Genomic DNA, 24,972 nt, shown 5'->3' on the forward strand with positions numbered 1-24,972 from the left:
CATTACAGGAAAATGGATGGAACTTGAGAACACTATGTTAAGTGAAATAAGCCACACTCAGAAGGTCAAAGGTTTTCTTTCATTTGTGGAAGCCAGGGAGGAAAAAGGAAAAGAAAGGGAGAATCTCATGAAAATGAAAGAGAGATCAGTAGAGGAAAGGGACCAAGGAAGCAGGAGGAGAGAAAGGTGAGAGAAAGTTCTGGGGAGTGATATTAGCCAAAGTATATTGCTATGTGCAAGTACAAATATATAATAATAAATCCCCCTCACTATCTACAACTATAATGCACCAAAAAAAAAAAAAAAGACGTGGAAAGAGGAAAAAAAACACTCACTCCTCAGCTCACAACCACCCTGCCTCTATAAGAAGTCCACAGTCCTTGAGTCTTCCATGATCTGTCCGCTACCTGCTTCTCCATCCAGGATGACCTTCCCTTAGCTCCTGACAGGCTTTCTTGCTTCCAGAGCTTTCTTCACACTCTTCCCTCTATTTAAAATAACCTCCATTACGTCCGACCTCTCTCAGTAGCTGATGCCTGCTCATCCTTCAAGTTCCAGCTCTGTTGTCTCTTCCCCTGGGAAATCCTTCCAGGCCCTTCTTTCTCTGGCGTGTGTGTGTGTTTGTGTGTGTGTGTGTGTGTGTGTGTGTGTATCTCCCATCTCTTAAGATGAAATGGATTCATCTCCTACCTAAAAGGAAAAACCCTCATGGACTTCTTATTTCACTAGGACTGACATCTAAACCCCTTCCCACAGGATTCCCAGCTGAAGTGTTTGGGGGTGGGAGGTACAAACCCAGGGAAGTTGTGCAATGAATCAGGACCCAGCCTGGGCCCCTGGCAGGTGCAGCAAAGCTGGGATAGACAGAGAACTCTGAGAAAGCATTCAGGTTCTGGACTAGAGCACCCCAGCCCAGGGGCTCAGCCCCACCAAAGAGCACCAAGTGCCCACCTGGCCCTGACTTTCACAGTGTCAGAGAGAATAGGGGACTCAGAAAGAACAGGGGACTGGGAGCACCTGAAGGAGCTCCCCCACACCCAAACACATGGAAACTGAGTCAGGATCTCAGCTCTGCCAACTGCCAGGTAAGTGACCTTGAGCAAAGGATGCCACCTCTGCCCCTCAGTTGCCCCACCTAAGACAAAGACTCCATGGGTCTTGTTTCCAGGACTTATGTAAATGAACCTCTCCTGACCCAGATTAATCAAAAGCAGTCCTAGTAGGTAAACTGGTACAACCACTTCAGAAACAGGCCAGACAGTGTCCTATACAGTTAAACACAAATTTCGTTACACATCCCAGAAATTTCACTCGCGGGGAGTGACCCAGGAAAAACAAAAGCATATGTTCACCAAAAGGCTTGTACAAAAATATTCATAGCAGATTTACCCACAATAGTCCAAAATTGGAAACAGCCCACAGTTCCAAAAACAGGAGAACAGATAAACTCAGGTTTGCCATACGTGCAATGTCACACTACTTAGCCATAAAAGAGAACCAAATACTGACATCTGCAACAACGAGGGGGAATCGCAAAGCCATTCTTGCTAAATACATATGATATGATTCCATTATATGAAGTTGTAGGGCAGGCCAAAGCAATCTGTAGGTTAAAAATCAAAACAGTGGTTCCCTCTGGGGAGCTGGTGGTGGAGATGGACTTGGAAAAGACATAAGGGAACTTTCTCCAGGTGATAACATTTTGAATCTGAATGGGCATAGGTGGCACAGGTGTATGCATTTGTCACAAGGCAGAAGATGGACACTTAAGATCTATGCGTTTCGTTGAATAGAAATGCTACCTCAAATGGAAACAAATATTGAATTCTAATGAAATAGAGGCAGAATTATTGCAGGGCATTGTACCAACATCTGCAATTTATTCTGAAATGCATCAGAAAAATAGGACGGGTAAATGAGTGGATGGAGGAATGATGAGTGGATGGACAATGTAGTAAAGCAAGGCAGATAAAATGTTAATTACAGGCTCTAGGTTATATGGATGCAAATTTTTCTGAATGAGATTTTTTATTATCAAATGATAAGATGGAGGTAAAGTCTATTTATTTATACATCCCAAGGAAAACAATTCCATTTTGTGGCCATTCTTTTGGGACATTCTTCCTTACTGCTACCCCAAATCTACAGTTCTAGTCTGCTGCCATTTGGTGGAGCCGGGGGTGAGGAGTCCCCCACTGCCCACTGGGTGGCTGACTCGAACAAGGTATTCAACGTCAACTCTTGAGATATCAAATTAATAAGTTAACTGATTAACAAGAGGGAGAAATAGAAAAATAGCACAATTGATAGAGATGTTGCGTTACTTAACCACCCCTGTGGTTTAAATGTAAAACAATCAGAACCGTCCCCGGGAACCATCTGGGCTTTTGTGCTTGCTTGTGTGTGTCCTTTCCTCTATCCATCTCTGTTTCACCTAGAGTTGTGCAACCTCTTCTATGGGGCCACCTTGGCCACAATGCCAACCACACAGATGCTAGGGCACCAGCAGCAAGAGGAATCAGAAAACTGAGGAAAATTCAGCTCTGATGAACTTCTGCAGAATTCAGAATTCTGCCCCTGGAAAATCTATGTTAATTTCAGCAGACATCCTTTTTGAGTGTGTGTGGATTGCTAAATTGTGACCCTTTGCCCCCAATTCATATGCTGAACCCCCAAGACCTCAGAATGTGACTATATTTGCAAGAGGGTCTTTAAAGAGGAAATTAAGATAAAATGAGGTCATTAGGGTAGCCCCTAATCCAATATGACGAGCATCCTTATAACAGAAAATCAGGACACAGACACTCACAGAGGAAAGACCATGTGAAGACACGGCATGAAGGTAGCTGTCTGCAAGCCAAGGAGAGAGACCTCCGGAGAAGCCAAATGCTGACACCATGATCTTGGGCTTCCAGACTCCAGAGTGTGAGAAACTGAATTCCTTTTGCTTAAGACACCCCAGGCTTTGTTATGGCAGCCATGGCCAATACATACAATGACTTTAATACTGTTCTTGTTTTAAATTACAAATCTGATGGGCATAATGATATTTTTGTTGCTTAGGGCTTCTAGAGTTTTATTTTAGTAGAGAAAAAAAAACAAAGGATTATATGTTGAATCCTTTATCTACCCATTCCTGGAATGAAGAAGCATTACCATTGGGTCATATGCAACGATTGTGAAGAAAGAGGAGAAAAACATAACAGATAAAGTTCAGACCCTCTGCATCCCTTCCTTTCCTCCCTCCCTCTCTCCCTCCTCCCGCCTCTCTCTCCCTACAGATAAAGCTATAAGGAAACTGGTTTGTATCTAGCCATAATTTTATCTTTTTACTACATAATCATGTCCATAAACAATACATTGTATCAGTTGTGATATTTAACTTACATATATGGCATGTCATTCTGCAATTTGCTTTTTTTCCCATTAGTATTTTGTTTTCAAAATATAGCCATGTTACTACACAGAGAACAGGGTTTTTATTGTAGCTGCTATATAGGATTCCATCATTTCAATGTGCCATGATTCATCTTTCGATTCAAATGTCTCCTGATGACATTCTGGATTGTCTCCAATTGCTTTGCTTTTGCACCCACTGCTGCAATAAACATGGGACCACAGGCTCTGCAGTCAGCCGGGGTCTGAATCCTAACTGTTGTTTACAGCTCCAGCCTGAGGCAAGCTCTTGCATCTTTTGGTCTCTATTTCCTCATCTGCTAAATGAGAGCCATTCTCCATGCATGTGGTTGTTGTTCTGATTAAATGAGCTACTGTATAAACCCCCAGGCCTGAAGAAAAAGCACTCAACAAACAACAGCCACGGGACTGCAAAGATAGAGCGATCCATAAACGAGGTCTGGACAACAGAGTATCTCAAAAGTGAGACTAGAGTAATAGGAAGGATCCAGATGAGCAGAATGAAGGACAGAGGATTTCCAGGCAGGGGAAGCAGCTGGATCAAAAGACTCAAGAGTGGGAAATGCTTAGGATTATTTAAGGAATGAACATAAGATGAGTTTGGCCGGGACAGAGGATTTTCATGGGAGGATAACAGGCAGTAGGCTCCAGAGAGATGCTGTACCTGAATATGAAAGCCTTCAAAAGCACAGAAAGAACTCTGACCTTGACGTGGGAGTAATTAGGAGCCAACTAAGGCTCTTGAGCTGTAGTTACAGAATTACTTCTCTTGCCTCCCAAATCATTTTTTTACAAATCAACTTGAGTCTGGAAGGGCATTCTGTCCAACAAAACTGTGTTTTCACCTCCCAACTGCATATTGAATCTTGTAGGTCCAAGCAAGTTCATGCCAAGTCCAGCACTGTGGGGAGAGGTGAGGATGGAGCCAAATTCAAGATGGAGCCAGGTACCATGTTTGGGGTACACGAGAAGAGGGGCAGAGACAGACAGAGAGAGAAACTGGCACCCAGACAAGCCCTGTCAGAATGTGCTGGAGAGTGAATTCATATCTTTGAGACTGGGGGCATTCAGATGGTTTACAGTCTGGGAAACTTTATTCACAAAAATCTTTTTTTAAAACATTTTTTTAGTTGTCAATGGACCTTTATTTTGCTTATTTATATGTGGTGCTGAGGATCAAATCCAGTGCCTCACACATGCTAGGCAAGCGCTCTACCACTGAGCTACAACCCCAGCCCTCACAGAAATCTTTGGCAGAATCCCATATCGCCTCTGATCTCACTCCAGGACATATAGCTTGAAAGCCATCCACAGGAAGAGTCCTTCTTCAAGTGTGGTCATGACCCGCAGCCTCTCCATCACCAACATGAAAATTCCCGGGGGGGGGGGGGGGGGGGCGGGGGCGGGGGCGCGTGTGAGGAGGGCAGATGGAATCAGATGGAATCAGAAACCCTGGGCTGGGGCCCGACAGTCTGTGCTTTAATAAACCCTGGTGTCATGGGCACATACACGCACGTATGAAACCCCTAGTGCCATTCCACAGAACATGTGTGCCCACTTGGCAACAAGGACCCCACTCGTGCCTATGCACAGCACAGGCCATGCCCTTGCCCCTGCCCCTGCTCCTACAGACTCTGCCCCTGGCAAACAACCCCCTCCAGCTTCAGGGGGGTTTCCTAACCTCCCCATTCCCAGCCATCACAAGAGAACTAGTGGAAGGAAGAGCCAGAGGGGCCTCAAAGACCACCTAGTGCAGGGGCTGTGATTGTAGCTCAATGGCAGAGAGTTGCTTAACGTGTGAGTCACTGGGTTTGATCCTCAGCACCACTAAAAATAAATTTTAAAAGTTATTGGATCCATCTACAACTAAAAAAAAATTTTTTTTTAAATAGATCACCTAGTCCATCCCTCTGATTTCTAATACAAGGAAACAGATTGCCCACACTCACCCAGTAAGTTGGTGGTAGGGACAGGCCCAGAGAGGCCCACCCATTCTGTACTCCTTTAGAGGACACTTTCTAAAGATGGGGTTGGAAACACCATGAAACTGAGAAATCCAAAACTCCTCTTGGTCCCAAGAGTGGCTTCTGCTCCATGCTCCTCACCGTTGCCCGAGTTGAAAGTCAGAACAGAGCCCTGTGTCCTGTCAGTGAAGGGTGCCTGTTTGCTGTGGGAGGAGGGCTGGGTCCAAAACTAAAGGTAAATGGGGATTGGCAAGAAATGATCAAGGTCATCTGCAACACAGGGCGTGAGCACATGACTCTGCAGTCAGACCCGCCACTTAGTAGCTGGATGATCAGGGCAAATCACTTAGCAGCTTACACTACAATTTCCCCATTCACAAAATGAGAATGATACGGGTTGAGCATCCCCCATCCAAAAATCCAAAACCCAAAATTCTCTAAAAATCTCACACATTTTGAGTGCTGGCACGACGCCACCAGCAGAAAATTCCACATTGTGAAACTTCATGTACAAAATTATTTAGAATTTTGTATTAAATTACCCTCAGACTATGTTTACTGGGCTTATATGAAATATAAGTAAATTTCGTGTTTTGTCTTGGGTTCCATCCTCAAGATATCTCATTATGTACATGCAAATATTCCAAAATCCAAAAAATGATCCCAAATCTAAAACACATCTGGTCCTAAGCATTTTAGATAAGGGTTACTCAACCTGAAATAGTACGTGTCTCACCTGGTTGTGCTGAGAATAAAAGGAGTTAAAATCAGAGTGCCCTTAGAACAGCCTGGAAGGCAGCATCACACAGCACTTGCTCTCACTAGGAAGAGCAGAATTCGAAGATTCCTCCAACAGGCGGGTGTACTGAGGACAGAGCCCAAGGCCCACAGAAGAATGCAGACCTTTGAGGGCAATGTGTATGGCATCTAGGCAGAAGCATGTGCACTGTTGCCAGGCCAGGAGGTCACAGAGCTGTGACACAGGAAATGAGCCTGTTCTAGTTTACAGGTCTTTATTGTCACCTACCAGGAGCTGGCTACAGGGGACAGAGCAGAAGGAGCCATCTTGCTTGCCTTTGGGAGCTCACAGCACAGTGGGGAAAAAATAAACACAAGTCTGATATCATTCAGGGCACATGGGCGAGGCTCCAGAGGGTCTCAGCTGGACAGAGATGTTAGCCATGCCACCCTCTTCTGTCCAGTGGTCCCACTTGGGTAGATAAGGACAGACACAGCAGAGGGCAATGGGGTGGAGCCTGACTTGACCACAGACAACAGCAGCCTTGACTATAAGATGGATAGGAGGAGGGTGGGTGCTGCAGCAGTTGCCTGATGGGAGACACAGTCCAAGGCTGACGCTCAGGGAAGAGTGACCAGTCATTTCCATGGAGATGAGAAATAAGCCTGGAAAATGAATGCTAGATGAAGGTCAGAGAGGTGTAAGATTGCCCTTCCTGCTTCCAGCCGTTTCTGCTCTCCTAGGGCCCTGGGTGCTCTGAGATCGAGGGGAGGATGGGAGGGAATTGTTAAACTCTGAGTAGGGCCAGGTGCTGAGAGAGGAAGCTGAAGCCCCACTCTTCAACACCCTGTGGGGCCAGTCTCTTTGTCCCAACCTGTGCCTCATCCCACCAGGGTCACCTCCACCCAGCACACAGGGGGAAAGGCTGACTTCCCCTGCACCAAGCACTCTCAGATGGAATTTTCTCCTGGGAACTTGGCCCTGGGGAACTGAGGGAATTATCCCTGGACCCCTGCACACCTGGTCACTTTCCATCTATGGAGGTAGATCCCCAGGAGCAGGATACAGGTACAGGAGCCAGGAACCTAACAGGCTGCTGCTTGACCTCAGAACAACAATGTTGACCTCTTCTGTCCAGCTCACCACTGCTTTCCTGGCCCACACAAAAGTGCCTGGCCCATTGGAGGCCCTCAAATAAACCCATGTTGAATAAATACTCAAATAGATCCACGAATGAACCGTGCCCCCAGAATCTCTAACCATGAGCATACCTGCTCCTGGCCCTTTCATTCCGGTTTCATTTCTCCTCCCTCCCTCAGGCTTTCTGGGTCCCTTTTGTGTTAGTCAGATCTTCTGCTGAGATCAAAATATCTGACAATAACAATTTAAAGGAGGAAATACTTACTTTGTCTCATGGTTTTAGAGGTTTTAGACCAGGTTTTAGACCAGGGGACCAAAGAAAAGCAGGGCCTGGCAGTGGGAACTCAACTCAACTCATGGTGGCCAGGAAGGAGTGAGTGAAGGGGGAGGAAGGAAGGGGTCAGGGACAAGACATAGTCACCAGGCACACTCCCAGTGACATACTTGCTCCAACCATGTTCCACCTACCTACAGTTTCTACCAATAATCCACTCAAACCATTAATCCATCTAATGGATTAATCCACCGATAAGATCAGAGTTCTCATGATCCAGTCACTACCCAACAGTGTCACCTCTGGACATTTCTGCATTGGGGACCAAGTTTTCAACACATGAGCTTTGGGGGGACATTCCACATCCAAGCTATAACATCTTCCAAGCAAACCACTCTCCCTCAATCTTTGTCTCGCACAGGCAGAGAGTGACAGGAAAAGAAATGGAAACTACCTCTCTTGCCTTCCAGTGTGTGGCTTCTCCTAGAACACCACAGGTCCTCTGTGGGCAAGGGCAAGGCCAGTAAATCAATCTCACTGCCAGGGGCACAATCCTGACATCTCACTCCACTGTTTCCAACATTAAAAGGATCTATGAACAGGAATATCTAGAATTTTTTAAATCTCTATCTAGGTAAATGGAACCCTCTCCACACACACACACACACACACACACACACACACACACATATATTTTTTTAATTTTTACATCAGATCCATTTTCTAAAACTCTGCCCCTGCTTCTCTTGAGATTATCCTGTGAGCTATAGACCATTTATCTAAAACTTCCTTCCCTCATTCGATTCTAAATTCCAGGAGGGAAGGTTCATGGTTTATTTTCTCAACAAGGTACCCCAGGGTACTTCCTTCCTTACAGAAGGAAGAGCCAGGCTAGCCCTGCTGGCACACCCTTCCCCAGCAGTCCAGAGGCTAGGAGGCCCTTGGCAGGCAGCAAGGCTGGTAGCCAGACACCTGGGCACTCCACAACTTAGGTACAACTGGAGCTCAACATTCACAGTAGGCCAAGCGCACCACCAACACCAGGCCCCCATCAGTGTTCTGTTATGCCCTTGGAACACAGTCTTTGGAAAAACAGAATGTAGGGCCTCCCCTCCTACACCTGCCCCAAGGATAGGAGCCAGAATTTACCAGTGACATAGGGCCCTCCCCTGGAGAGAAAGTAGGAGCTTGTAGGCTACACGCCCTAAAAATCGGGCACTTCTTATTACTTCTTTCACTGCCAGGGGCTTTGCAGGGCCCCAGCTCTTCTTCTTATGACTCTCCCTCCTGAGTGCCTCCAAGGCAAGGTTTCTGCCAAGGGAATAAAACTCCACCCCTCCTCCACACCCTGCCCCCTCCCCCTTCCTCATGTTATTTCCCACTTGGAGTCTTATCACCACATTTGTTAAAATGACTGCCACTTAAGAGGTGGCAGGGAGTCAGAAATGCAATCTGGAGCAAAGTTGATATTAAATAACTTCCTGAGCCTGGCACGTCTGCCAATGCTCCCTCCTGGATCTCAGGTGCATCAATGAAGAGGCTTTGCAAGGTGAGGAGCCACAGACACCCCAGTTCCAGCCTCAAGTCTACCCTACTGCTGAGGAAAGGCCCCTCCCTTATCCAGGATGGAGATTGTTCACCAGCACAGCCTAAAGCCCAATCCCCCTCTTCTCCCTGGACCTCACCCCACCTCATACTGAACAAAGGGGGTACAGTGATGTCTGACACTCAAATTCAACTGTAAGAGCCCTTGTGGTCAGCCAGCCCCACCCCCACATTTTCCAAATACACACACTGAGGCTCAGAGACCTCCAGTCTCTTGGTTGAGGCCAACCAGATAGTTTATATTAAAGCCTCTCAAAAAGAGTATTACTCTATGAACTCCAGAAAGGGTTTACTTTTTAGATGCCAGAATTGGTTGACCTCTATAAACTCAATCAGTTGCCAGGGTTTTCTCTATTTGTGACCTCATCCTATGGACACAGGCAAGAAAAATACCAATAGCTATCACCACACTGGTGCCCACAGAGTATCATCAGTAGCACCCACCCATAAAGGGGGAGATATTCTGTTGATGGATTCCCTGAAGCAGACAGCCCCTAACTCAGATTCAGTATCATCTGGCCCCAACAATTCCCATCATCAGCGCCCTCCACAATCAGAACACACTTGCTGTTCTCCATTCCAGCCACTGGGTGTCACTGCTGTCCCCTAGTGAATTGGAACCACAGAGCATTCATGGTGGAGTAGAAGGGAAGTAAAATGACCCCATCAGACCCACAGGATCCCAGACTTATCCCCTGGATTATGGCCTAACTTTGACCTTCTTCCAGAAAGAGACAGAAGGCCGCTCATTGAGTATCCACCATGTTCCAGACACTTTCTGCACACCATTTAATCAGTGGTAACATCTCAGCAACACCTCCCACTCTGCAGATAAAGACCAGGGAAACCGAATAACTTAAGTCATAATTTAAAAAAAAAAAAAAAAAAAGCTAGGGGCGGAGCAAGGAACCCAGTTCTGACACCAAATTTCATGACCTTGTCACTATACAAATAGACCCCCCTTGAGATTGCAGTCTTGGTGCTATGGGCTGTGGTTTAATCAAGTTGGTTTGCAGTGACCTCAGAGTTGCTGGCACCTAGGAAAAAAACAAGTGGGGCTCAGACTTCCATCCACGACACAAACACAATAAGGCTAAATGGCACCTCCCTCCCAGCGGAAATCATGGTCTAGTGCCCTCTTGTGACTTAACATGGAACTGAAAGGAAAATGCTTTGGAGGTTCTTAAGGATGGACTTGAGGGATCTGAGGTCACCCCTCTCTCACAGGATTCCTAAATTCTTTCTACCAGGGCTGGTCCTGAGCCCCATCTGGGCCTGACAGGATTATTCCATGATAACAGCCAAAAGGAAGTCAGCTGGTAAATGGGAAGAGCGTCAGGGCCAAGAACAGTCATGAAACCACATGGGACAACATCTGCCAGAGACTGGGTGCTACCGAATTACCCAGGACGGGGATTGCTGGGATCCAACTCCTCGGCCTGGCAAGTGTGGAAGGAAGGCAGCAGAAAGGCTTTGCCTGGGAGGACATTCTGACATTTAGTACCCCAAATGGGTCGCTTAGCTGTGCAAACCAAAGCAACCTCCCCGTCACTGTGGCAGACACGTGCCTCTGCTAGTCAGCCTCCTCTTCCAATGTACAACACCCGGGTCCTCCTGTTGCCTCCCTCAGCTTCATCCATGTGTTGGTTCCCCTCATAATCTCCTTTAATTCCACTCATTAAGGACCCTGAAATGTCATTGTCCCTTACCTCTTAGAAACTTCCACTGCAATACTTGCCAGCCAGCCCTTGTGTACCTATCACATGCCAGGTACTTAGCATAATCTCATCAAATCCCCACAACCACTATACAAAGATGTCTTTATAAGTCTGATTTTTCAGATGAGGAAACTGAGGCTCAGAGTCATTGAACAACTTTGCCTAAACCCATACAGAGTCAGAACCAGGAAAATTGTCTAACTAAAGAAGTCTCTATTTTTCCTGCTACCTCTCAATAAAGAAAAAAAAAAAGAGTCACTAAAAAGCTCAGGGCACTGGAATTGTTCTAACTGAATAGCCTGATTAGAAGGCATCTGTGAGGGTATGTAAAATGAGAGAGGAGGAGGAGAAATTGGGAGCAGGAAGAACAGCTGAGGGCCATGAAAAGCACCCCAGCTTGTGGGGATGAGGTTCTGGATTATGGTAATGACAAGGGGAGAAAACAAAAGGGAGGGGAAACAACATTCAGAGTTTTACACACACTACTCATGTTCACACCGACAACCCCATATTATTTTTATTACCACCATTTTTCAGATGAGGAAACTGAGGGTCAAAAATGTTCCATAGCCAGCCCAGGTCACAGCTGGTAGGAGGCAGAGTCACAATCTGAAGCTTCATTTAGTAGCTGCCATAAATAAATATGGTTACTTATGCAGATGGCTCCAGCCCAGTTGGAGGGTCATAAATGCTAACTTTCATTCCTGCTCTTCAGCAGCCCAGCCTCAGAAAAAGTATCAGAAATAATAAGTTGGTGGGCAAAAATTGATCACAAGAGAGAGAGAGAGAGAGCCCTGTCTCTCTCTCCCTTGGTCAGGCAGCTGTGGGAGGCCCTTCAGGTCAGAGAATAGGACCCAGCCCTGCAAGCTCAGCACCCACTACAGAAGCAAGAGACCTGGTCGCTAAAGCTGATAACAAGGCTCCTTCATAGACTTATTGGTACATGGATGGGAACAATCCCTGCTCAAACAAGCCTGCCTGGAACAGAAAAGGGCTGGCAGGTCACAGGAGGCAACAGAAACTGCCTGTGGAAGCAAGGCCCAAGCCCCTGGTTAGCAAAGGCACTTTCACGCCCACCACTGAATGGGGTCTTCTTTGAAAGCAGACCCAGGATCTAGAGAGTTTAAGACATGGCACCAAGCTCTCATCTCTAAAAATTTCTAGGGCTTAGTGTTTACCGAGTACCTACATGGTGTTCAGTAATTCCCAAATTTGGATTGGAAGGCAGGGAGAGGTGAGAGACGCCTTCACGCCTGGGCTGGCATATCAAAACAGCCTGAGCCAGTATATAAAGCTCACTGCACAGTGTAACTGTCCATCAGCTTTTCTGTGTCCCTATCAAGACTGGATTTTCCTGGGCTATGCTACACTCTTGGTTCATCTCCATTACCCCTGTGCAAATGCGCTGCTTGCTGCTGCTGCTAGGACTGAGATGTGGCGGAAAGGGGACAGTCCCTCCATCCAGGGCACTCTCTCAGCCCCTTCCTGGGGAACCCAGAAGCTCCTGAGCCTGAAAGGCTGGGACAGGAGTTTCATAATGCTGGACTGCACAGAAGCAAGCACAGAAGCTTGCTGAGAGAGGCCCTGCCTAGGGGAGAGCTGACCTCCCGCCTCAGCCCTGGCTCAGGGAATCTTTGATAGTACAAGCTGACTATGCACTTCCCACCCTGCTAGGGCCACATTTCGGCTCCACCCCTCACCCTCTGAAGTCAGTCACCAGCCTTGACGGTCTTGTGCGCCGCACTGCCCTCTGGTGGTCACCATGAGTCTAGCCGAAGCCCATATTGGCAAGCAGGAAGCCACAGGCTTTAAGGTTTGTTTACAGAGACCTCAAACGTGCTGTGCACAGAACACAGAAGAAAGGCACTTGGGGCGGGGCACAATGATGCCCCCAGATGCACGCACACCATGCAGTGTACTGTGACAGGTAGCCAGGATTGGGACTTTAATCTGAGATCTCTCTTAGTTGGAGGCTCTTTCCCCTACCTCTGTAATCCCTCAGCCTCAGAGCAGACACCAGAGGGCAGGGGGCCAGTCACACAGCTAGAGAGGCAGGGTCCCTGCGTCTTGCTCCACCTTGTACTAGGAATTCACTGGATGCTTGAGCCAAATCCATTCACTTCTCATAAGCCTCAAATTCTTCCTCTATAAAACTGAGTTTGACCCAAAATATTTCTGAGTCTCTTTCCAGATCTACCGATTGACCGTTCAGAGTGTTGATATTCCTAAGTCAAAAATCTTCCCCCAGTCATCTGGAAGTGGAAATAGCCAACATCGTGCTGGATTGTTTACAAAGCCTGTTGAGTTCATCACTACATGGCTTCAACAGTGACCAATAAACCTTTAAGGGGACCAGGCTGCAGAGTTACATGACACCGACTCCCAGGAGTGGAAATTGAGGTCCAGAGAGGTTCTATGACATGGCAAATTCATACAGCCAGGAAGCAGCAACAATGAGGGTGTGCTCACAAATGCCCTGCGATCTTAGCTGTTTTGCAGGACACTCTGTCTCCATGGGGACAGCTATAGCCATCACCCATGCTCATAGCTCATCCCTGCAGAGAGACAGATGGAATATCAGTGAGCAAGGATGGAGAGCTGGGGCAACAGATAGGAGACTGGGATAAGAGGCTGCTTATTTGTGCAGCTGGCAAGAGAAGGGGACAGAAAGACCCGGAATCCTCCCTTCAAGAAAGATGCTCTACCAGCTCCCAACTCTGGCTGCCCACCCCCTTCCTTCTTGCATCCAAACACAGCCCCAAAACCTCAAAGCTCTAGCTGGGAGAAGCCACTCCCCCCTCTGTTACCCCATCCAGGTTCTCTCTGGCCATGGGCAGCCAGGGACATCATCCTGTGAACCATGCCTCCACCCAAAGAGGAGCTGACTGGTGACCCAGCCACCAGCTCCCTGAGGCCCTGCCAGCTTCCATGGGACTGGTGCAACTTCAGAGGCCAGGATACCATGGGGTGGTCAAAGAGGCCTCAAGGGAGGACTGGTTATTGGGAACCGGTCAGGAGGAAAGCCCAAAAGCCTCCCCCACCATTAAAGGCCAGGGACTGTGTTGGCCAAAACTACCTGACCAACATCATTCCCATAATTACCCCGTTTGCCTTACCCTCTAACCCCAGCCAGGGCAATTCTCACCTAGGAAATTAGAAAAACATCAAAGACCTTCATGTCAATGCTTTTACTTTCCTATAAACTTATCATAATAGCAATATATTCGTGTGCATGTGTATACGTAGACATGTTTACATGCATATATATATATACACATGTGTATGTTAGTATGCTTACAAATATAGGAAGAGAATATAGGCAAAAGAGCTTAATATTTAAATGCTAGATTACTTAAAAACTTATTGGCTGTATGAAATTAAGCAAGTCAAGTACCTTCCCTGGACTCAGTTTCCTCATCTATATAATGGGACTAATAACATTTAATTCATAGAGTTGGTATGATGCCACAATGAAGTATTATCCTTAAGTGCTTTGAACAGTGTCTGGAATAAGTGTTCAATAAATGCTAGCAACTATTGGTTCTCTTGTCCTTAATAAATACTAGCCATAATTAGTTATCATGTACTCAATAGATGCTAGCTGTTATTAGTTATCATGTATCGACAGCTTTCTCTTTGCCAGACATGACACAGGACACTGAACTTCAACAGAGTGCTGCTGTAACACCGCTGTTATGATTATCCTTATCTTACAGATAAGGAAATTGAGGCCTGGAGGAGGGAAGAGATTTGTCCACAGGGCTGGAGGAGCAGCTGGAAAAACTGGGCATAGGACGAGAGTAGCTTCTAGAGTCTCCATGTTTGATGATGTCTACCTGAGGAAGAAATTCTGAATCTTCCATCACCCAGAACCTGGGACCCTTTAGATGGGATAAGCCAGCAGGGGACCAGGGACAGAGGTGTGACCAGAGAGAAAGGACAGGCTCCCAAGTGTGCCGAGCCCAGTTCTGCAGTCCCACATGTAAATAGCTCAGCAGAAACTCTCATTGAGTTTATTTCTAATTGGCGTGGGCTGCGGGCTGCCAGGAGCCTTGGGGCTGCCAGCCTTACACACACTTGTCGCCTCTGGGGACCCTGAATTTGGAAACATCACCCCAGAGGGAGACGCAGTTGTGGGGGAGGCTCTGGCTTTGTCAAAGTGCCCAGAACAGGAGCCAGGGTAGAGTAGGAGGCCGCACCCCGACCTGGGAGCCTACCTGGGAAGAGAAGTCTCCCAGCAACCTGGGAACCCCCAGCTGAGTCCTGCCCTTTGGACTTCAGGACCTTCGTGGGGAACAAGAGGAGGATGGGCTTGCAGTTATGCCCTCCAATTCTGAATGCTGGTGGGCCCTGTGATTAGGGCAGCTAAAACTTGGGGGGATCCTCCTGGAGTGTTCTGAAGACTCCAGCGGATGCTGAGCTTTGGTTTGGGCTTTAATGGAGTCCTTACTCTTTGATGACCAACCCCATCAAAAAGGAGCCTGCAATGGGCCCTGCCACCAGAGTATTCACGTTTCCCAAGCACAGACAGGTGAGGCTCAGGGAATGATAAATGACTTGAGCTGATGGCTCAGTTGGTCACCAGATCTGTTGGCGACCAGCCTCCAATAAGTCCAGCCTCCATTAGGCTACTTTTAGAACAGTTACCAGGTCACTCAACCGCCCTCCACAAGTCCCATGAAACAGGTCATTACCATACCCCCGCCCCTTGAAAGTGAAACCACCTTCTGGATAAAAATGTTCAGCATCCCCCTTCCCAACACACCAGAGGACGCGCAGCGGCAGGGCCATGGCGCAGAAGCAGCAGCTTCCGGCTACCCCAAAGCCTCTGGACCTTTTCACTGGGGAGCCAGAGCGACTCAAACACCTGGGACTCCAGGTTTGGTTCGTGACTTTGGTGAATCTGTAAAATGGGACTAATAATGTCTGCTTTTGCAAAAACAAACTCAACAGTTTCTAAGTAGCATCTAAACTGGGAATCAATATAAATGGGTGTGGGTAATTCATACAGATGGAGAATTTGCTTCATTGGGACAAACAGGCAGGTTCCTCATAAGTACTAGGAGATCGTCTTTTGAGAGCTGCCCTAACCTGGTCCTGCCTCCTGTCCCTCTGTCCACTGCCTAATTCGTCAAATTCCCCTTGGAACAGCACCAAGAGGGAGATCCAGGGGTTTCAGTATCACCTCTCCTGTCCCTCACTCACCTTCCTCTCAAGCTCAGCACCTTCCTATGACAAGAACGAGGGCACCATGCTTTTTTTAAATTTTATTTTACATGATTTGGCAACAAAAAAAATTGCAACCCAAATACTCATGTTTATCATGTGCTTAGGTATCTTTATACATTAAATATTAAATATTCCCTTTTCTAGGCAAGAATACTTTCAAGTAGAATTCTAATGTTTCCTTCTCTCACCCAGTGGAGGCCCTTGCTCCAGCAATGGGTTGAGAACTTTGTGGGGAACATGTCTTCCTGGTCCTGAGCCCAGGGTGCAGAATGGGGGGCATGAAGCTAGGTACCCAGCCACTAAGGAGAGGCTGCAGGCCCTGGCACATTCTTAAGTGTGACATTTGGTCTAGGAAGTTGACTTCAAATTGTGTCATATATCACAAATTCTTTCAAAGTCTGTGTGACCTGAGATTTCTAGATGTGGGAGAGGGAGGAAAGAGGAAATGACAAGTGGCCCACAGCCAGTGAAAGACCCAATACGCCCTCCTCTTGGTGTTATCACAAGAGTGACCCACCATCCCAAAGAAGGGACCCTTAGCCCTGGCCTGGCTGAGCTTCCTGGGGGATGTTCATTGGTTCGGGGATGACAGAGGTCCAAACTGGAAGGGACACTGTACCCCATGGCCTCAATTCATAGCTGAATTCATAAGCTCAGAAAGACCATAGCCCTGTGATGCACAGCTCAAGAGGGCTAGGAGAAGGGTCAGGACATACCTGTGTTTCCCAATCCTTCCCCTATTCCTAACCTGCTACTTTCTGGGAAGACAGGCCAAGGAGGTACCTGTGACCTCAACACAAACCACTCAATGGAGAACTTGGGATAGGAACCACAGGCCACAGTAGAGGTACCACCATACTGGCAAGGGCCACCCCCAGAGAGGGCCACAGGTTATCCACACCTACCCACTCAAGATTCACCTGGGGTGACACCCTGCTCCTTCCTCAGACAAAAGGAAGGACCAGCCAGGGCTGTAACTACGGCCCCTTCCAAATCTCACCTCAAAGTCCCCTATGCCTCCTCCCTCAGGCCTAGCTCCAATCCTGGGGCTTGAGCACCTTGCTAAGCCTCCTGACTGATGGCTTTGGGGCCTGGTTCACACTTTTGCTGGGACCCCAGTTTTCACTGGTAATTACCAAAGCTGAGTCTCCCCTTGATACTTAGAAAGGTGGAGAATCAAAGAGTCAATGTGGCAAAGCCCCATGTGCCCCCTCTGCCAGTGAGGAGAGAGTCTTCAGGGGAAGCAGGGAAAATAAAGGGACCAGACAGCTGCCAAATGCTGTGGTGGCTAGGGGTGACACCCAGCTGGCAGCTCAGCGTCCCAGCCAAGAGCCCATGGTCTTTGCAAGCCCAGGCAACTAGTTTCAAGAACATCTGGCCCAGAAATGCCATCTTCTTCTTTCCATCTTCTTTCTAACAGCCAAGGAGGCACCACTCCAACCCAGCCCAGACAGCCCACCATCCCAGCCACCACCCTCCTGCCTTTGTGACGTCAGAGACTGGTTGGGCGTGGCTGCGCATGGACATTTCTAGATGAGGCCACTGTGTGTCAAGAGCTTCAATGGCAGAAGTATTGGTCTCCTGAACAAAAAGTCCAAAAGGAAAAGTCCTTTGGAGCAGCTTGGCACTGAGGGGGCAGAAGTGAGATCCCACACTTCTACCCTGACATTTTATACCTAATTTCTTCATGATACAATGAAGTGGCGGAAGCGGTGGTAGCCGTCCACCCAAGGCAGCCCTCGGCCAGGCTCAGATAGGGACTGGAACCACCCCACATACTGCCTTGAGAAGCAGAACCACAGGGTCACGGACCTCTTGTGCCTCTGAAAACTCAAGACAATCCATCCAGCACCCAAGGGAGGGACCTGAGGGTGAATCTGCAGAGGCCCCACCCTCCTTATACCTAGAGCCCATCCAAGCCCACCTAGAAGCAAACACCAGTCCCCAGAGCTTTAGGCTGACAGGAGGCTGGGGGCCTCCTCAAAACCTTGTCTCTGCAAACATCATAAATTCGAAGAGCACTTCTCCAGGCCAAGCTAAGGCAAGGCCCTTCCACTCACCCCTCAAGCCCCTTCATCCTGTAGAGTGCCACAGAACAGGGCCTGCAATCGTGTGCTGGAGAGAACATATTCCTAAGGCTGGCTCCACCCCGGACGAAGTTACTTTACCACCTGAGCCTCCATTTCCTCAGGGGTAAAATAGGGATAGTGACATGCTCTTTCCAGGGTGAACAAGACTCCTCTCCCTCTCTCCAGGCTGTCTGCCTCCAGAGTAAAAGGCTTGGCCCTTTCCCGAGGTCAGTCAATATCAGTCACATATATAACAGGGCACTGGGGAGAAATGGGGCGAAGAAAGGTCATCCGACCCATGACCTCTGACCCTTCCCAATATGCCTCTCCCACAGCTCCTAGGGAATACAGTTCCCTTGCTCTTTGGTGTTGAGGCAGATTTGGGGGAAAGAGTCCTGCCAGTCTGCTAGGGTTCCAGTCCTAAAACAAGAATGGGGACATACACAGAGGGGTTTCCACCCCATTCCCTGTTTGCTATCCCCCCAGCTGCTCTCTTAGGGTCCCCTCCAATGCCAAAGAGGGTCAGAGGCTACCCTAGGCTCCTCCCATCACCATTGTATCCAGCAGCCTGGAAAGACCAACCCAACTCTTCCCTGTCAAACTGCTTCCCTGAGCCTCATTTTCAAAGGAGTGACACCTCTGTGTGGCTATAAAGAGCCTACGTGATTGTGACCATCTCTGCCTCCCACAGTAGCTACCTTCCAACAGATACACACATCCATATCCATGGAACACGGAACAAACTAGATGCAGCTCACTGGCTCCCACAGACTCACATGGGGCCCCTGGAGCTCCTCCTCTTCAGCCGGTAGCCCACCTAGTCCCTTGGAAATCCCTAGCTTGGACTCCCAAGTACCAGGACTAGCCACTGAGCTCTGTCTACTTCTCCACACATGGCTCCCCCAGATGTGCACTTCCAAGACAGTTTTCCTGACAATCTCACCAATGGCCCTTTTCCCTACATCCTGAGGGATGCAGGACACTGTGGCCTACAAGGAAGGAGAGGGACAACTAGGTTCATCCTACTTCTCCTGCCCTCCTCCTCCTACCCCTCTGCCTTGGCTGCTTGTCTTATCATCCCTGGCCAGGTTGAAGGTGGTGAGGGGTGAACAACAGAGCTGAGATATGGGTCCAGCTTGAGCCAGGAGTCAGGAACATCTCCTGGGCTGTCCATTTCCCTCGAACTGTCAGCTGCAAGAACGAAAGCAGTCTCCATTAAGCCAAGAGGGCTGGCGGGCTTTGGAGAGAGCAGGACTGCAATTCCTCCTGGCTTTGCGGCCCCATCACACTGGGCTGAAGCAAGAGAGAGCTGACGCTAGGAGTGCAGCACCAAAGGCACATTCAGCCCCTCTTGCTTGAGTCCTTTCGAGAGGTAAAGAGCCACCCCAAATGCTTTCCTCAGACCTGGCCAGCACTTCCGGGCAAACCTCTCTCAGCATCCTACCCATTCCTGGAGGTTCCCAGGGGATGGGAACCTTGAGGAGAAATAAAGGAGAACCATCTCTGAACATCCCAGAGCATCCACACCCTTCTGTAGGGTGTCAGAATTGGAAGGGGGGGGGGTCACCTGGCCAAGGAATAAAAGAAAGGATGGGCAGTTTCACAGGTCTCTAAGCTCTTGCTTCCTCCCCTTCCTATGCTTCTGTTCCCCATCTCTACTAAAGAAAAATAAGAGCAGGTCACCACAGGTCTCAGATGGGGCAGAACCAGGCAAACGCCAAGCAGAGTTCAATTTTCCACATAAACAGATCCGCACCATGCTAGAAGAAACCCCCTTCCCAAAACACACGTCCTTCCTCCCTTCATCATCCTGACTGGGAATTATCCAGAGCAGTCATCAAAGCCCAAGCAGAGAAAGGGATCTGTAGGCGCCCAGATGCAGATGAGGGTGGGAAAAGGGGGTGTCCTCAGAAATGCCCAAAAATGGGGCTGGAGAGGGCCGGCCGGCGCCAGGGAAAGGGAAGAGGTAGGCGTCCATGACGGCCTGGACACGTCCAAAGTCTCCCCATGAGCAGCCAGCTCCCAACTTGTTTACTTGTCAGCGTGTTTTGCTGTCTCAAAAGGAAATAGTTAAAACATCTCTCGGCTGGATCGCAAGCAGTCCCTATCTGTCACCTTCCCTCCCGGCTAAGCGCTGCCTGCGCCGCCGCTATCGCTGCCGCCGCCTCTGCCAGGAAATCGAGCCTCGTCTACTTTATTCCACTTGAGCGTGGCCAAACTGTTGCTATTTAGTGGGGGGCAAAGAACCCAATTCGCACCCTCGAAATGAGCCTACAGCGGGTGGGGTGGGGGTGGGGGCGGGAGCTGAGCCCCGCAAGCCCTGGGCCCGCTCTAGGGTCCTCCCAGAGGTACACACAAGCATCACCGAATCACGCCTCGCCAGGGCCAGAGTCACCTGGAATACGCAGCCCGAGAGCATCTCCCGAGCCAGAGCGAGCCTGACGCGCGCCCGGCGGGCAGCGGGTAGTGGCGAGCTGGGGCGGGCGTAGGGCCGGCTCCCGGGCCGCGGGCGGGCGAAAGGGAGACACCGAGCGAGGGGGCGGCGGGCTGGGGAGCGGCCGCCTGACTTACATGGAAGTGATATTCCTTGAGATGTCCGTGATGTTGATGCTGGCGTTCCCATTGCTGTTCCCTGAATCCTGCCCTTCCAGGAGGGGGAAGAGGTTCCCATCGTCCGGCCGCCGGCAATTGATCTCAGTCTTGCTGCAGACACAATTTGCAGGGCAAGCCAGCACGGAGCCCACATAGTCCAGCCAGACGCTTCCCAGCAAGAAAATCCGCCAGAAACTACACTTGGCTGGGCAAAGAGAGACATCCATCTCCGATCGCTGCTTCTAAAAAAGAGGAGGAGGAGAGGAGAGGGGGGTGGGGTGGGGGGAGTGGGGAGAGCAGGGGGGGAAGGAAACAAAGACGGCGAGGGAGGGGGAAGGGGGAGGGGGGCCTCTGCCTTTGAAACGCCGAGCGATCAGATGCAAAATCCTTCAGCGTCTGAAACCATCGCGGCCGCCGCCGCCGCCGCCGCCGCCGCAGCCGCCGCCGCCGGGTGGGAGCCGCGGGGAGCGCCTAGTGGCGCGGTCTGCCGGGCATGGTGGCCGGCTCGGCGCTCGCCGGCTTGTCGGGTCCAGGGGCTCTGGAAGCGAAGCGCGCTCTCCGACTCCGAGACTTTGCCGGGTTGCAACAGACGGTGGGAAGGCAAAAATAATAATAATAAAAAGGGGGGGAAAGAAAAAGGAAAAATGGTGCTAAAGTCACCAAGTCCCACCTACTGGGCAAAATTAAAACGGACACACCTGCAAAACACACACACACACTCACACATACACACACCCAGTGCTGGAGGAAGAAGGAGGAAGATGCAGTCGGAGCTGCAGCAGCCGCCGCGAATGGCTCGCTGCGCGCCTGCAGAAATGTACAAGTGCTCCGAGCCTTACGAAACGCACGGGTTATCGGAGCGTCTTCCTCGGCTCCCTCCCTCCCTCCTCCCCTCCCTCGTCGTGGCCTCCTCCCCCTGCCCCCCGCCCGGGCTGGGAGCGGCAGAAGAGCGGAATCTCCCCCCTCCCTCCCCTCCCCACACCCCTCTCCCAACCCCCCCCCACCCGGTCCTCTCCCTCCTCCTTCCCCACCCACCCACCCACTCGCCGGCTCGCGGCTCTCGCCGACACCGCCACCCGCAGCCGTGCGGCTGCCCGCCCGCCCGCTCCAAGCTTCCCGGCCCCGCGCCCGCTCGCCGCAGCCCAGGGGAAACCGAGACGGAAGGGAAAAAGTTGCAGTTGGGATTGCGAGGGTCGGCGCTGGGAAGGGAGAGTTGGCAAGCTGGCTGCGCGACACGAAAGGCGCTCTCCTCTCCACTTTTTGGCCCTCGTGCTGCCCGGTTTTGCTGCAATCTCAACAGCCGGGAGGAAGTGAAATGTACGTGGCCGAGGTGACCGGGGAGCGCACCCGAGCCTGGGTGGGGGGCACAGGCTCGCGGATGGTGACTAGGGGGCCAGGAGCGCACAGGAACCCCAGAGAGCCACCCGGACCCAGGGACCGGGGCTGCAGACGCGCAGACCTAGATGTGAATGGCACTCACTTCCGTAATCAAGAGTCCGGGAAGCTGGGCTTGGCTGGGAGGGGACTGCGGGGCATGGCACGCTTGATGCCCCTACGCCCACTGCGCCTTCTTGGCAAAGGGTTTTACGTTCGGCCTTGGGCAAGCAGGGAGCAGAGATGAACAGAACAAGCACCGAAAGGGCTGCGCTGGAGAGCTGAGGTGGCCCGGGCAGGACGTGCCAGTAGAGAAACGGCAGGGAAATTGAGATGCAAGGGGCATTTTTTGGCAAGCGCCACGCCAGCACCGTCAGAGGCCGGCTTCTCGGACTCAGCTCTCGGGTGTGCTGAGCTGGCTGCCCGGTGAGGGGGCGGGCGGGCTGCTTTCTCCGGATTCGGGGGGCGCAGAACCTCCCACCTTCCCTCCCACCCAAGCACCCCTTCCTGGTAGGGGCGCAAAACAGGTGCAGCCTTCAGCGCGAGTTCAGCTCTTGTCGGGGAGAGGGAGTCCCCGCTTTTGGCCTTGACAGGAATTTTTTTTAATAAAATAAACGTAAAGATGCCAAGTATGAGCGGTTTGCTGAGAAAACCCGAGCATCCGCTGTAGGAAAGGAGAAGAAAGGGTTAGGGGAGTCCGAGTAGGCAGACACTACAGCATTCACAGGCAGAAGAAAGCAGGGCTCTCCTCCCCGAGCTTGGATGAGGGCAGGCGAGGAAGCAAAATACAGTGAATTCAACTGCATCCAGTATCTGAAAGGCTTCTCCCCCGCCCCCCTGTGGATTCCGATGCAGGTCATGCAACTTGCAGGCAAAATGGGGGAAGGGGTATGCGGGTGCCTCAGCCTGCCCCAGGAGCAACCACTGACAGACCTGATGTCTATGAGCGGCACTGTCGCTGGAAGAAAACTTGTGACAAAAAAAAAAAAAAGGAAAAAATAAAGAAAAGAACATGCCTATAAAAGGCAGTTTTCCTAACTTCCCATCATATTCCGCCTTCCCTTGGCCTCAGTGAGACTTTTAGGCCCTGTCACCATTATGGCCTTGTCCCCAGAATGGCATTTTGCCCTCCCACCAGCAGGAGGGGACAGAGTGGAGACAGCCTTAGACTCTCAAACAGCTCCTACTGGCCCGAGGCCAGTCCCTGGTGTCCTTGTCCACTGGGAATCTCCCTGCCACTTCAAGTACTATTCTGTGACTGGTTTTTGAATGTCTGTTTTAGAGACAGGGAAACTGAGGTGTAGACAAACACTCAAGCTTGGCCTCTCTTAGGAAGTGGCAGGTGGCAGCAGAGAAACATGGAACTTTCCTCAAACAACACAGGGGAAATTGAACAAACACGCCATGCCGAGAGGATTCAGTACAGCATTGGTTCCCCAACCTGGAGCAAAAATGGTTGTGTCTAAAAGATGCTCAGTACCACCACCACCACCCTTTCTTTAAGAAAGAAAATATGATTTTAACCTCTCTGACAAAGAAGGATAGGCATTCTTAAGTCAGAATTTATTTGGGGTAAAAATGGGAGTTCATAACCCACTTGATTCTAATGTATGAAATATGATTTGTCAAGAGCTTTGTAATGTTGTGAACAACCAATAAAAAAAAATAAAAATAAAAATAAAAATTTTAGGAACCCTTTTGGAGATGGTCTTTCATCTTTGACAGTGAAATGGGGTTATGGTGGATGCTATGGTTATGCTTTGGGCCTACTGGGAAGTAGAAGCCTGAAAGGAGGAAGACTTTTTTAGAGCAGATAATAGACTGCAAATGGGAAGAGCAGAGTTCTATCTCGGATCAGGGGCAAATCACATAAACCTTCTGGGTCTCAGCCTTCACATCTGTAAAATTGGGCCAGTTCCTTCAAACCCTCTAACCAGAGGTATCCACAATACCCAAAAGCTTGCTACTAATGCAGCCCCTTAGGCCCTACCACAGACCACTTTACAAGCTCCCAGGTGGTTCATAAGCACAGTGACCCAAAGACCCTTCTAGCTTGAATATTCTCTGATTCTACATGGACCTGGGTTGAAAGGATCACTGAGAATGAAGAGGGTTGAGGTTTGGATTAGGGCGAAATAAACTAGCTATTTCAGCTACAAGAATCTTGTCAAAACCAGACCTTTGAAGTTTCACTCCAAATGTAAGAATGTCAGGAGAATGGCTTGCTCATGCTGCCCATGGAAAGACAGTCATGCTTTGCTGGCTCTTAACCTCAGAAGTGGGCCAGATTTGGATGAGGAAGCAGGAGAGTCTCCAGTGCAGACACTTTTCTCTGAGTCAACTGGAGTCCAAAACATTTGGGGTATCTTATCTTCTTGCTAAGAATGTCCTGATCAACTAGGAAGACTACCTGTCACATCATCCTCATTCCCAGTATACAGCCATCACCAGGTCTGAGAGATATCATGATTCATCTCAGCATCCCTCCAATCAGGGGTGCCTCTCCCCACCACACACACACACACACACACACACACACACACACACACACACACACAAAATCTCCTTTACTGCTAGCTAGAGTCTTATAGATGAGGAAACTCACCAGTGTACCCCTGCTGATCAAGAGAAAGCAAGAATGGGCAAAGGTGGTTTTGATATGCTTTAACAGAAACTAAAGTTCTAGAAACTCTTTACAGTTAAGTTGATGCCTTCTGGTACCAAAAGTCTGGAGAAGATGGGAATGTCCCCAAGATTCCATTGTGTTCTCTGATTAGATAGGCCAGACTGACAGCTGCCTGACACAGCATAGTGGGCCAACTTTCCCAACACCTAGAGAAGTTGAGTACAC

General features: G+C 49.6%; 1 protein-coding gene across 7 annotated transcripts in view; it reads right to left on the bottom strand.

Moving 5' to 3' along the window:
• NTRK3 (neurotrophic receptor tyrosine kinase 3) overlaps window positions 1-22,383 on the bottom strand; it is a 376,727-nt gene extending 354,344 nt beyond the window's left edge. For 4 of the 7 annotated variants that reach the window (XM_081291780.1, XM_081291776.1, XM_081291782.1 and 1 more), the window contains exons 1-2: window positions 21,103-21,752; window positions 20,727-20,989 (exon numbers count right to left, since the gene is read on the bottom strand). In XM_081291780.1, the coding sequence (XP_081147906.1) occupies window positions 20,727-20,974 (248 nt within the window). In that variant the 5' untranslated portion in view covers window positions 20,975-20,989; window positions 21,103-21,752. Of the gene's footprint in view, window positions 1-20,726; window positions 20,990-21,102; window positions 21,753-21,786 lie in introns of those variants that run through there. The other 3 variants (XM_081291778.1, XM_081291777.1, XM_081291779.1) reach the window with 3 other exon arrangements.
• Between the last annotated feature and the right edge of the window lie 2,589 nt (window positions 22,384-24,972).

This window comes from Spermophilus citellus (assembly GCF_964194105.1).
Source record: "Spermophilus citellus genome assembly, chromosome: 4".
Classification (NCBI taxonomy): domain Eukaryota; kingdom Metazoa; phylum Chordata; class Mammalia; order Rodentia; family Sciuridae; genus Spermophilus; species Spermophilus citellus.